This window comes from Hetaerina americana, unplaced genomic scaffold (assembly GCF_022747635.1).
Source record: "Hetaerina americana unplaced genomic scaffold, ioHetAmer1.1.p SCAF_6, whole genome shotgun sequence".
Classification (NCBI taxonomy): Eukaryota; Metazoa; Arthropoda; class Insecta; order Odonata; family Calopterygidae; genus Hetaerina; species Hetaerina americana.
This window is the reverse complement of record NW_027287205.1, coordinates 71,882,838-71,897,122: the sequence shown is the minus strand read 5'-3', so window position 1 is coordinate 71,897,122 and position 14,285 is coordinate 71,882,838. Positions and strand designations below refer to the sequence as shown.

At 34.6% G+C, this 14,285-nt stretch overlaps 1 protein-coding gene across 2 annotated transcripts in view; it reads right to left on the bottom strand.

Moving 5' to 3' along the window:
* Positions 1 to 11,913, bottom strand: part of LOC139695093 (probable palmitoyltransferase ZDHHC24) — a 55,983-nt gene extending 44,070 nt beyond the window's left edge. The window contains exons 1-3 of one of the 2 annotated variants that reach the window (XM_071593720.1): positions 11,060 to 11,913; positions 10,631 to 10,962; positions 1,453 to 1,519 (exon numbers count right to left, since the gene is read on the bottom strand). In XM_071593720.1, coding sequence (XP_071449821.1) covers positions 1,483 to 1,519; positions 10,631 to 10,962; positions 11,060 to 11,581 — 891 coding nt within the window. In that variant the 5' untranslated portion in view covers positions 11,582 to 11,913 and the 3' untranslated portion in view covers positions 1,453 to 1,482. The remainder of the gene's footprint in view (positions 1 to 1,452; positions 1,520 to 10,630; positions 10,963 to 11,059) is intronic. The other variant, XM_071593719.1, reaches the window with a different exon arrangement.
* Positions 11,914 to 14,285: the final 2,372 nt, after the last annotated feature.

The window sequence follows — 14,285 nt, the reverse complement described above, 5'->3', positions numbered from 1 at the left end:
GAACAAGGGTTTGCATACAGAATGAGAAGTTTTAGGTAGACTGAGGACCTGTAAATGGTTCGCTTCCAATTCCTAATGCCTCTCAATGCTGGCAAACATGCACACTGTAGTGAATAATAAACATGTGGTCATACCAAGGGAAGGAAGATGACAAAAATGTAGTAAACCCAACCATCATCAATAATCTTTTCTGAATCAAAAAGTTACCCTCAATACCTGAATTATTTGACCAGAGCCAATAAGAGTGGGCTAGGGGGAATTTACACCATGACATATTAAAACTCTACATTCATATTTAGAGACTAATACCCCAGGATATTCAACAACTCATTAACATTTTTCTTTTAATTGATGAACACATAAGTTTTGACCCCAGAGAGGAATGCCAAAAAAATATCATTATGCATACGAAGGAAGATCAAAGTAAACATTCATCTGGAAATCAGTAATATGACATGGCTAGCAGGAGGTAAGCCTGTCCAGATGAGAGTATTTTAACATAAGAATTCCAAGGTGGATATAGAAATGAGTTCCATGAAAGGAAATAAAAATGGAAAAATTTGATGAGGAACAATAAATGGAAAAGAAAAAAGCATGACAAATTAGGGGCAGATTATTTGCAATATGTGCATTACATAAATTTTATGCCAGGACAATGTAATTCAATCAGAAAGAGAGATTGAAACAGTTCCATATATTAAAAGAAATAGGTATTGAAGTTTACATAGGAGTGATGGTATTGATAGAAAAATATAATATTGCATGGAACAATTTTTATACCCTATGCTCATTTAAACCTAGAAGACAGGGTCCAAAATAATAATTATGAGAATATCTACGATTTTGCAAACATGGGAATTTAGATAAAGTGGTTGGGTGATTACATGACCCAGCACTCATGAATGCTGACTTCTTTTTGTCCACAGGATACAATAGCAATATGTACCTTCTAAACAAGCCTCAAAATCCAGAGCCTTCAACCACCCCAACTATTTGTTAGTTTATAAAGCAATATGTAATAATTTAGGTATAAGCTTCCTCACTATAAAAACTAAAATCAAAACTACACCAGACTAGCTAGGCCCAATAACAGTCTTTATTCATCAAAGAGCAGCACATGCCACTGCAGATGTCAAGAAAAACAAAAAAATGTTTGTTATAAAGGTTTGGGGCAAAGAAAATCAACAATCCAAAAATTCTAATCTTGGAATTGCAACAACCAGAATGCATTCCTGAAATAGACAGCAGTCAATCATTTCACTACCAAAAATCATCATATAAAGCAACATAAATCAAAGTGGTCCACTAAGACTGGTGTGCAATTTCCTTTGATTGTAGTAGAAATATTAAATATCAATGAGCCATAAATCCTATTTTGCACATGATAACTTGACATCTGAGTGGAATTACTATTATACAGTAATATGTACATGAAAGAAAGATTTTACTTACATTATCCAGTCTGGGAAAGTTTCATATGCATCAATTTAAGGAAGGGTGCACAAAATTCACTTCACCTCTGAAAAAATATGCTCTAGTCAATACAAATGCATATTTCCAATTAATTTACATTGTAGTAGCTTTAAGCATTATATTAAATTGGGTATGGAGCTTAAGAGCTTAAATAACAATATGCCTTATGTTGAATGCATCCCATAACTAGCCTTTTGACACTATTTAATTATTCAATGGAATGTGATCGATGAGAATAATTTAATTAGTAAATATTGTAAGCTATTATTACAATATAACATGATGATGTCTAATAAGATGACTTTATGGTTAGCTGCTTAGTCCATTTGGCAAATATACGATTATATATTACAATATTGAGTGAATTGAGTCAGATTATAGTATAAAACATACAAGAGCAAACAATAGTTAGAGCAAGTATTGTCCATTTAGGATAAATCTATCCAAGCTCCACTATCTAACATTCTGCCTTCCATATTAAGTATCAATATCCCACCAAATTTCAATATATCCACACATGTTTTTTCCATATTTTTGGATTTCCCCAAACAACTTCCTCATTTTGCTCATGCTCAAACCTTCACCATTAGTTTTCCTCTCTTTTTCTCTGTAACCACATTGCACAGAACCAAATGGTTCATATTCTTGAAGACCAAGTATCATATCTATACTCCATTCGAAAAAACCTTTGGATTCAAAAAATTATTTCCAGCCTTCAAAACTCAGAAACTGCACCAAATATTTACAATGGCATCAAAAAAGAACAAATATAATGGAATAAGTTTTACTTCAAATTGAAGGTGCTGGCTTAAAATATACCTTCTTTACTACTAATTATTTGTCTGAAATCAAAAATATTTACTATATCTTTTAAAATTTTGAAATATTTACTATATCAAGTGTTCTTAATATTATATTGTGTATGCATGCATACACATTTAAAAGAAATTCTAAAAAAAAAACAATTTTTCCATAACTTTACTTCAAATTCATTCAACCCAAACTGGAAATAATGAAATAAGTATGGATTAACTACTGAAATTCCTGAACATTCTCAGACGCCCTTTGACTGAACTTTTTGAAAGACACTAGTTACACAGAGCATGTCTTCGAAAGAGAATGTATCCACTATAATCAACTTGAAAATTGGTTCCCGAAAATTTCCATTTAATAGAAAATCACACCACTTGGATTTCAAGATTGGGTGTGTCCTAAACCATGACGAGGGATTTGAACCCTTTTTTCAATAGCTGATGTATTTCTATCAAGGCACAATGTCCCTCTGTAGATGAAAGGCAAGATAATTAAAATTTAAGGTAAATCACACCCCAAGCATTTTATTTAGCATATTAGTGTGTCATGGTAGTTCTGACAAGTAATGCAAATTGCATTTCTGACAACTGTTGTAATGAGCCATTTAATAACAAAGATTTCTTGATTAAAATCATTATTGCAATGGTATGGTGCATTGCTTTTCGCTGAACAGGAAATCAGCGGATATTTTCACTATCTTAAAAAACAGGTCAAAATAAATCACATATAATGCATATGAGAATGAACAGAACATGATGAATTTTTGGTATGCAGTACATACAAGGGTAGAACACACATCATCTTGTCACAAGGTGGTACAAAATGAGTGCAAAACTTTGGAATGCATGTCCATAGCTCATATAATGCATGTGCTCAGAGCAGCATTTTATTTTAAAACAGAAATATTTTAATATTGTGTAGCACAAAAAGGACTATCTTAAGGTTCCCTAATTGGCTAAGGAGAGAGTTCAACTTGCCATGTGGCACGATAAGTGTAACTTGGTAAATGTAACTGCAAACAAAACTATAGGAACATTTAACAGAAATAGGACAAGATAGCAGAATTCTGAATTACAGAAGAGGATTAGAAAGATAATCAATAGAAGGAAAATCGAAAAATTCAAACAAAAAGTTAGGTAGAAGGGAGTATACATAAAAGAGTTAAATAATGAACTGAGGCAGGAATAAACCAGAGTGAAAGAAGAAGCACGGTGGAAGATGCAACACAAGGATATGGAACTTTTACAAAAGAAGAGTGGAATCTGTGTGCTGTAAGAAGGGTAAATCCATGCAGAAAAGCAAAGATAAGCCAGGAAAGTACTTACTTAACCATAGAAGATTCAAGAGAGACAGATGGCATGTATACGGGAACTAACTATATGGTGAAGACATTAGGCCAGGAAGCTTCAACAGGGAAAGAGAAAATGATATAGATCAGGGCACCTTAGGTCCTCGCAGACTTGTTGGCGAGATAAAAGCATCAAAGGAATTCAAATCAGGCATTTTGGAGAGACAACATTCCTGATCCACTTCTTAAAAGGTAAAGAAAATGTGGAAGATTATTTAAGAACTAATTTGAAGCCCTTATGGGGAAGGATATTGGCTGAAAAATTTCATTAGATTAATGTCAGTTTCCATCCCAAAAAATGGAAAGAAACTCCATCTGGGAAGAATAAAGAACAATTTAGATTTCACATGCAAATAAATGCAGGATCAACAATAAGAGGATGGATAGGAAGACAAATTATTGCAGGGAATGATCAGTTTTGATCTAGAAAGAGGAGTAGCATGTTGCCATAGTAGCACTGAGATTACTTACTAATAGAGAGGAACATAGGATACAATCAGGATGTTTGCTTTGTGAACTTCAGTAGAGTTAATTTGAGAGATAGGAGACTTATGCACATGTTCATATCCCGGACTGCACAGGGGAGCATAGGCAGGGGAGTCAGAATGGGCAGTATTAGGAAGAGGGAGTCCATTACCAACCATGCTTTCCTTTTAAGGATATGGTGAATAAAGCACAGGAGGAACCCGAGATAGGAATGAAAGTAAGATGGGAATTCATAAAATCAGCTAGGTTTGTGGACGATCAAGATTTAGTTAGCTAGTCATCTAAGAATTTCTGAGTGGATTAGAAAACCAATGCAATACATAAGGGATGACAATCAATGTAAGCAAAACATAGGTTATGAAGTTTTCCAGGATGGCTAACTTAAAAAGTAAAATTGGATGGTATAAACTAAAATAGGCAGAACAGTTTAACTATCTATGAAGTTTCTTGAGCCAAGATGATCAAAGTTTCAGGGACATAAGAGGAATTGTTTTAGACAAAGAAGCTTTCACCAGGAGGGAATTGACAACAGAGATGCTGGGTAAGGATATTATGAAATTACACTTAGAAACTTTGAAATGGAGTGTAATTTTGTATAGTGTGGAAACAATCATTGAAACAGGATGATATGAGTAGGTTTTTCAAATGTAGATGTGGAGAAGGATGAAAAGGTGGCATGGACAAAAAGGAAATTAAATGCTGACATACTTGCCATGGTGGGGAAGGAGAGAGGAAATCCAAAGGAGGCAGGAAAGATTGATGCAGAAATGCAAGATGGATACTCATTGGCCTGCCTGTTCTGAAGCCATGCTGGCAGTCATTAAGCACGTTGAAGGGCAGAGGGTAACTGGCAATGGATGTGTGAGCTAGTAATTCAAAAATCTTTAAAAAACTTGACAACACAGATAGGTGCCTTTGTGTCATACCTAGTGGTCAAGTTTTCAAGACATTATAATTTACATTCAGAAAGAGGGCAATTACTTGGAATTGGGATAACATAAGCCTTCTCTAAGGCCACAGGAAAACACCCAAAACAAAAAGACACACAACTTACATTCCTCAATGAGAGAGCAATTACTTCAACTTCGATAGGAATGCTATTTGTTGCCATGGATGAAGAGCTTTTAAAAAATGAATGGTTCTGAATACCTCAAGACTATTGGGGGAACAAAATGATTAAAGGGAAGTTCTTAAACACCAAATGACCACAAAAGACTATTACAGAACTGCCAAGTAGGGCAGTTGGCTATTTCATGTGGATCTGACTTCATTAAAAGTAATATTGGAGCTTGGTCTCTTCAATAGGGACATATCACCGTGCCCAGACAATGTTAACATAAATGGAGGCCCTCCTTTCAATTCTGTAAATCTTAATGCCTTTATTTGCTTTCATTTATGTAGCATGCGAGCTTCTATGAACAAATATCTACCTTGATAATGTGGAATGATGAACTTCAGCCAAAAAACCACAATTAGCTTCTAGAAGTAAAGTTTAGCAGTGCCTTTAAAATCTTTTGCCCTCAATTCTTTTAAAGGCAGAATCTGCATTTGAACAAACTATTCAGTAACAAAATCTGAAATTCATAGAATTTCAGATTGACACTGTTATCTGAAACATGGCATCCCATTATTTGTGAGACAGTTGGTAGTTTTTAAGAGTAGCTGTAAATCGACAATGACATATGCAACCTCACCTTGTCTCCATTGGAGGTACTGAAAGTTCTATACTTATATTCAGTGCAAGGTGGCCTGAAAAACCAGAGCTAATAGGGTCCCATTAAAAGTATGAAGTGCCAATACTAGATATCAAATGATAAATCTGTCTACTGAGTTCTGCCCATACCTGGTTTGTTTTTAATTGATGACAATCAATTCAAAAGTTGACAGCATGTTACTAAAAATCACACTAAGTAGGATTTTCTTTCATCGTATAAGAGCTTATATCACCAAACAATATAACACAGCCAATATTTCTGGAAGACATTAAATATTAGAATGTGTATTAACAGATCACCCTGGAGAGACCAAAAATATTTGAGATAATCATATTAAATCCAAAAGAAAGCCACTGGTTTGTGTTGATATCTATAACAAGAAAGGATTAAATAGGATTGCCAACATTCTTGAAGTATGGAGAGACAAAGGAGTGAAATGAAAGAAGTAAGGCTCAGAAAGGAAGACATTTGTGGGGCTCAGGCAGTTATTGGATAATGCATTGATGATGGACACCTGAAGGATCAGTTTGATGTTGGTAGCACTTTGGCTTATTTTTTACAGCACAAGTTAGTAGATGGACATTGGGATTCAGATGCAATATAAAGAAAGACAAGGGTTAAGAGAGGTATGAGTATTTGGGACAAACGTTGTTAGGAATTGGATAGGAAAAAAGGGTGAGAAAAAGATGAAGCCACAACTCTGCTCCCATGGCACTAAATATCTTAAAGTTATTAGGCTTAAACTGAAGTCTTCCTTCAACATGAGAGAATGAACTTTTTATTGCTGAACTTGTGAAACAGTTCCCCTGAAACATCCAGATGCTCAACATTTGGAGATGGCTTCTTTGGACCATCAAGTGAGAAGTACTTAGCTCATTGCGAAAGCTTTCCTGCTGCATGTAGGTTTTTGGATATTTATCTTTAAAAGGTGTTTGCGTGCATACGGTAGTATATATGCATATGCATGCACATATAGACAATCACACAGGATGGGCATCTACATACATACATACGTAGAGGCAGCTTGATGACATTCAATCAAACATGGACTTTATACAAGCATTACTATCAAGCTGCCTGTTTATGGACAGCCAAAATCAATAGAGTGGAACTTCAATCTGAAGATGCAAGCTGGAATGGTGATAAAGATGTTGTCAGTCAAAACAATGAATATGATGAAACCCAAAAACCATGCACCTTCACCAGTACTTTGCAAAAAGGTGTCCACTTATACCTGCAGCAAATTTCAACTCAATCCATGCATGTCTGGTATAAGAGTAAAACAAATAACAGATGCATATATTAGTTAAGGATAATGCACCCTAACCTTGTTTCATCCTAACTATTACATGTTAGAAGCATTAATATTTCTAGTATTTATTTAAAATGCCTTAAGCTTAATTAATATTGTAATGTTTTACACCAAGTTCAGCAAATGATTAACTTTTAAGGCCATTAACTTTGGTCAGAATATTCCCAAATGGTACAGAAAAAATCAGCTTAATAACTTTTCATATTTTGAACTGGGTGATCGCAAGTGAATGACATGAATGGACAAGCATTGGCCACTCACTTCATGGCCAGCGCGGAAAACATAGGCAATTATAGTCAGAAATCCTCTTCGTACATCAAACACTGCAGCAACAAGGTCGGTTAAATAGGTGAGGCTAGATTTCACCTTATAATATTGGCAGATAAAATGTACACATTGAGAGAGGGGTAACCAGTTTATTCTCCGTGACATCTGTGATTTCCAAGAAAATCTTGTAGATACACTAAAAACTACAATTTGGATAATTGCCTAGAGTAACCCAGATTTGAACCCCGATCTAATGGTCATTAATCAAACCATAATATCTTCATCTACTGAACACAAAATAAGAAAATCCTTATAGATATCTTGAATTATTCACAAGACGTTTTCAACATTAACGTTCATTAACTTGGAAGCATTCACCTGTATTGATGCTATATATTATGTTGTTTCCAATTTTAGGTAAATACACTGTCTCGTTTTCGTATATGTTTTTATTAGCCCATGTATATTTTATTTTCATATAGTAATTTTCCGGCACAACTGTAGGTACTGTCTTTGAATATATGTCATTTTTATTATAGTCAAAACTAATGAGTATGTTCTATTTTTGTAGGTTATATCTAAAATAATTAACCATACTTTAACTTACAGAAATTGGATTTCCTAAAAAAATATTTTCATGAAAAAGTTGAATAAAAATACATTTAGACGTGATTTTTCCTGTGCATCCCTTGCAGAGGCTCATGAAGTCCTATCAATGTGACCATTCCCCATGCATGCTAATTCTGTCTAAGTCATATTGGCTGGTAAAGTCCAGGATAAGTTTAACCAAGAAGAGTACCATGGTTGTAAAGCAATAAAATCATCATAACTGTCACTTGACCATGAGCAGTTACTTTGTAACAGTTCTCTTTGCCACGGTGAAACTCACTCCTGTTGATAGTCACCTTGTTGACCGAAATGTCGGTATAGATTTCCACAATAACCAATACTGGCAATAGGATTGGCACCTTACAACTCACAGCCAATTTTTCATGCCCTCTTTGTTTCGAAATCATCACTTTAATTTTTTTTACTCATCATTTGACTTAATTATTTACAATTTACAAGACCAAGAATATCAACTGTTTCTCTGCATTTTAATCAATATCCCATGACAATACTAATTTTACATTTTAATTTCAAAAATATAATGATGATACATCGCAAATCCACAAGTCCCCACACTTTAACATTAAAAAGTAATTAACTGGGCCCATTCTTGCCTAATTAAATTGGAATTTCAATATTCCCAAAAGCATTCAAACCTATGCAGAGACATTTTGGTTTTCCATTAATATCATTATTACTTCCTCTTTTACCCTCTCCCATCTGAATCAATTTTTTTAAACATCTTGCCTCAAAGTAAGCATTACCTTTCTTATTCACCAAGATTGATTAGAATCACCAATACAGCTCACTGTGGAGTTTCAGCCAGCTTATCTGGTATGGACTGGATGTGATATATGACAAACATCATTGAGCAGGTGCATTAGTTCTCTAGTTGTAAAATAAACAGCACTGCGTCCTCCCGTCCAGGCCAAATTATGATTAAATTGGATTGGAATTGGATGGGTATATCTCAATGATATTTATAAGTTGTTACTATTATTATCATTATTTAGAACAGGTGGAACAAATTAGGTATGTTTGTGAACAGCATTTTGAATGAAAATGGGCATTGGAGTTAAGGTATTGGGGAAGTAAGAGAAAAATTAACATTCAGAAATGTAAGAAAATTGAGGACCAAGGTCAGTAGAGAAACAAATAAAAGATTAATTTTCAATATGAAACAGGGTTATAAACCTCATGAACATTTTAGAGAAAAGAATATGATCATAGCTGGGGAGATTTTCAGATGCAATGAAATCACTGCATCATCTGAATCAGAACCAGGGCAACTGAGTTAAATATATTAAGCAAGTATACATGCATATGTTCACAACATAGAGATAGTAAGTTCGTCATATATTTTTACACCAAACCCAACCACAGGTATCAATCCTATGATCAGTTTGATAGGCAAGAGTAGAGGTCACCTAGTACTAAGCCCAATAGCACATGAAATTCAAGCATCAGAAAGGGGTGACCAGTTCCTTTCCCTGAGCCTCCCATGGTGTCCAAGAAAGATCTGGTACCCAAAACACCCATACAGCTTAGATGAAGTTGACATGTGCCCAGAGGCATCACCGACAAGTAAACCTGGAGCCTCCGGTCAGTAGCCTGGCACTCTACCCACTAGACTACCACATCCCCCCTCACTAATTAAAATATATATATATATATATATATTTTAATATATATATATATATATATATATATATATATATATATATATATATATATATATATATATATATATATATATATATATATATATATATATATATATATATATATATATATATATATATATATATATATATATATATATATATATATATATATATATATATATATATATATATATATATATATATATATATATATATATATATATATATACACCAAGACCAATAAATATCTTGGCAAGATCTAACATCAATAGGTAAGATTTGGCACAAATCTGGAAGATACATGAAAGTATATTTGAGAGGTAATGGTAGAAATCAATTAGTTTAAGAAGTAGTGAGATCCAACGTCTTCAAAAGCATTTGAATTCCAATTTTACATTATTAGAGATCGAGTGCATGGCAAGTAGTTGCAGTCACTTTTACGGAAAAATTATTGTAATCGTCTTTGTGTTATGAATATTAACTTTACACTTATATTTGATTGCCAGACACCTTTTTTCCTTGTTAGTTGGATGCCTCAATTAAATACACGAAAAAAAAGAACAAAATGATACCCTTCACAATAGATACTTTTCAAGAATGCTTTAATTCAATTACTCAGGTAAAACCTGATCATGGCAGGCTTTTTACCAATAAGGGGCATCTGTGCATACCGACTGCCAATATATTTCACTTCAATCCAAAATATGAATTGATTAAAACAGTCACAATGATGGAAGCATTGATGGAACACGTATAGGTGAAACCATTTTATGAAATTATATTCATAACGTACAAAAATATCAATTTATCCTATAAGCAGAAGTCTCATATGCACAAACACTTCAACCAAATGCTGTTCCCTATGCAAGTCTAGAAAACTTTTTTACTTTACATACTACACAATATGTATCAATATATACTAATAGCTTAACTTCATCTTTACCTGTCTTTATCCTTTTCTTCTACGCAAGATGTCAAAGCTTGCCATTCAATACCACTTCGTGGAAGTTTGGAGTGAGCAAATGGATAAATCCAAACTATAAACCATTTATCACCAAGTAACTCCTTAACATTTTGCTTAACACCGAAATCGTAATCTAACAACTTATGCCTTTTTTCATATGTTACAATTCCTCTAAACAGAATAGTTCCATGTATGTACAGTAGTCCTCCAGAGACGAACAGACCAGCCACGTTAACTATATACAGAAAGACATAAAATGAGGACGGGGATGCATCGAAGCCATAAACCAGCATCGCCAATGGAAAAAGAACCTGAAATTCAAAATAGTATGGTTAATGAACATAATCTACTACAAATACCGGTCAATGTATCACTAGTAATAAGGAGCTTCCAAAAAGAAAAAAGCACCTTCATTACTGCGACTACTCCCCAATTGAAGTGCTTCCAAATGAAGGTATTGTTAAACACAGTAGCGTACAAGGTAGCAATAAATAAATGCAAAATGAACATTAGATAAAATCTATGGTTATAGTGTCCAATGCAACACCCAGTGAAAGGACAATGATGTTCTCTTTTAAGGATGCAAGTTCCGCAAATATCACAATGCCAAGATCTTGGGGGAGCAGGTATGTCACAATTTTTGCACATATGCCATCCTAGTGACAAATATTCTGTAGCTGTTACAGTTTCATCTTTTCCGTGTAGGCTTGTGTCGCATAAAATCGTTGCGACTAAGTTCCCCGTTACATTGACCATCACTGTCGTTCCACACAAAAAATGAAAGGTATACCAAAGTGACCAAGGGTCGTACACTGTTGGTAAAACAACGAATAACTCGAACCAATACATAACTGGTATTATTAGAAATATAAAACAGAACGACAATATGTCCATTATTGTTTTAGGATAGCATCTCGTCCGAATCTTCATTTTCGATGCGGATATACGAAACACTATTACACAGGTTTTAAAAACCAAAGAGAACAAACTTCTACTCAAAGTTTAAATCACTGATAAACACTAATTTACAGAGATATTATTAGATCAATTATCTTGAGGAAGAACACACTTCAACTTTTCAATGATACCATTGTTTCCCGCAACCATTTGTACCAGCATATCCAAAATAAAATGTACAAATAACAACTTGACCGGAGCAGAATTCTTGAGAGCCTTCATCAAATTTCATTTGAATTGAAATAAGGTATGAAATATTTAATAATTACTCATTTCTAGTCAATGAATCGCGAACTTTCTTATCACGACCGCCAATAACGTTATTTAGGCAATAAATGAACAGCGTAATAAACGATTTCAAATTGCCGCTTAGATAACATTTTTCAAAGAATGTTATTCAGGGATCCGTTACTTCGTAAATTGATACACGCTACTACTAGCATTTTATTCTCGTATTTCCCTCAAAAATATGTCTCCAAGCCTAATAACACTGTATTTTGTTGCTAAAATAAATACCTCTATTACGCTTGGATTGATGTTTTCAACTTTTTGAAGTGTAAGTCGAAACATCGGTACGTCCAAACGTTTTGTGCATTTATGGCCTTCATGCAATAGTAAGCCATTCAATAAAATACTACTTAACTAATCTCCTGATCTGTTAATTGCCTACGCTGAATAGTTGTATGATTATGATTACCAGTCAGCCATTTAAATCCTGTGGCCGAAAAATAGGGTGCATGTGTAACGATCGACTTCATTTCCTTTAACGTGGCCTACATGAGGCATTCAAATATGTTAAATTACTTCTCAAGCATATTGAATGTGGCTGATGATCTACCTGGGTTTTATTATTTAAAAGGCAGTTTCTTCCACTTGTCCATGACTCGAAGGAAAGTGTGCAGGAATCTTGCATCACCAAAGGCATAAAAAAATTCCCGCAAATTTTTTCCATGAAATAGTGCCTACTATATAGAACAAAAAGGGACTTTCTTAAGCCTACCAATTGTACATTGTGAATAAAGAACTGCCGAAAACTCATTATACTATCTTACCAATACAAGCATGACATTCAATAAAATTTTCCTGAACTAATAAAACCATATTTTATATAATTGTAGCTTTAATAAATTATTTTCAATAATGATTTTGATAAATGTTGTTTATTAAGGCACAAAGAAACAATGTAAAATGGTTATTTGCACAAAATAACAATACTGTTGCCTCCTCCCACGTGTATTCCAATTTTTACATGGAAGTAACTATATTTAAAGTACCTTCATTAGGGCACTGTCAACTACCTCCCCTTTCCTTCATTCCCATATGCTACTGAGCTCACCCTGCTCAAGCTTAGCATAGTAACTTTTAATCACAGTAGTTGGCATGCCATTCAGAAACTTCTTGAACACAAGACTCAAAGCTTCTCTCAAGTCAGTATCAAATATCTCTTTAAAATGCACCTTGATAAGTATATCACACTGTGGCCAAGCAGCAAATTAATGCCCATCCCACACTACCCTGCACTGATAGTAGATGGGAAGCAATTCTTCCTGCATAGGTCTTATCAGTTTGAGGACATGGGACATCTAATAAGCTGCAGAGCACTGGTTTCATAGAAGACCAAAGGCCATGCACTCTTGCTGGCAATAGACACAAAGGTACGATTCACTCAACTTAGGACCATTTAGAACAGTTTACTGCCATTTCATGAGCTACAACATTGAAAGTTTTTACACCTTCTCCTCTACCTGGTCAACTTAAATGTATGAAAGCTAGAAGACATTGACAATGCCTCATGGTGAAGTAAAGCATGTGTGGCGTTTGTTCTATCCTAAATAATGATTGGGCATTCCTTCCAGCATGATGGTTAATTTGGTCGGTTACCTACTCATAACCCACCCAGATCAGTCCATTTCTCTTACTCTCCAACCCTCATATTTTCGGTGCAAAAACTTGGGATTGTATTGTGAAAGCTTCACTTAGTAATGATGTATCACATGAAATCTAGTTATTTTTTTATTTATTACAGATAATCTACCAGTTAAAGTAGATTTTGGATCAAGTCCCCCTTCATCAGTGTACTTCCACCCTTCATCCTGTCCAACATCCTTATCCTGTTCCTGCCCTTTCCTCGTTTGCCTAATATTTTCTCCTCTATTACAGTTTTTAGCATCACACTGAAGATCGATACACCTGTCATCCATTTTACCTGCCTCCTCAGGGTTACTCCCAACAAACCTTCTCCTCGCCCACCATACCAAGTACTCCCCCGTTTTTTTTTCCCTTTGGTCCACTTCACTTACTCTATTCCTCTCCACACCCTCATTTCAAAAGCTTCCAATCTAAGTCTATCCTCCTGCTTCAATGACCATGTTTCCGCACTGTACATAGCTATGCTCCATATCAAAGTTTTTATGAGTCTTTTCTTAATAACCTTACTCAAATTCCCTGTCATCAATTCCCTCCTCCGTGTGAAAGCCTCTTTGCCTAGCGCAATTCTTCTCCTTACGTCCATACTACTTTGGCCGTGTTGGTCCAAAACACTTCCCAGATACGTAAACTGTTCTACCTGCTCTAGTTTTTGCCCTCCCATTTTAATGTTTAGCTTCACTTTTTTCTTTCTGGGAAATTGTATAACTTTTGTTTTATTAGTATTGATTCTCATCCCATATCTATGGCA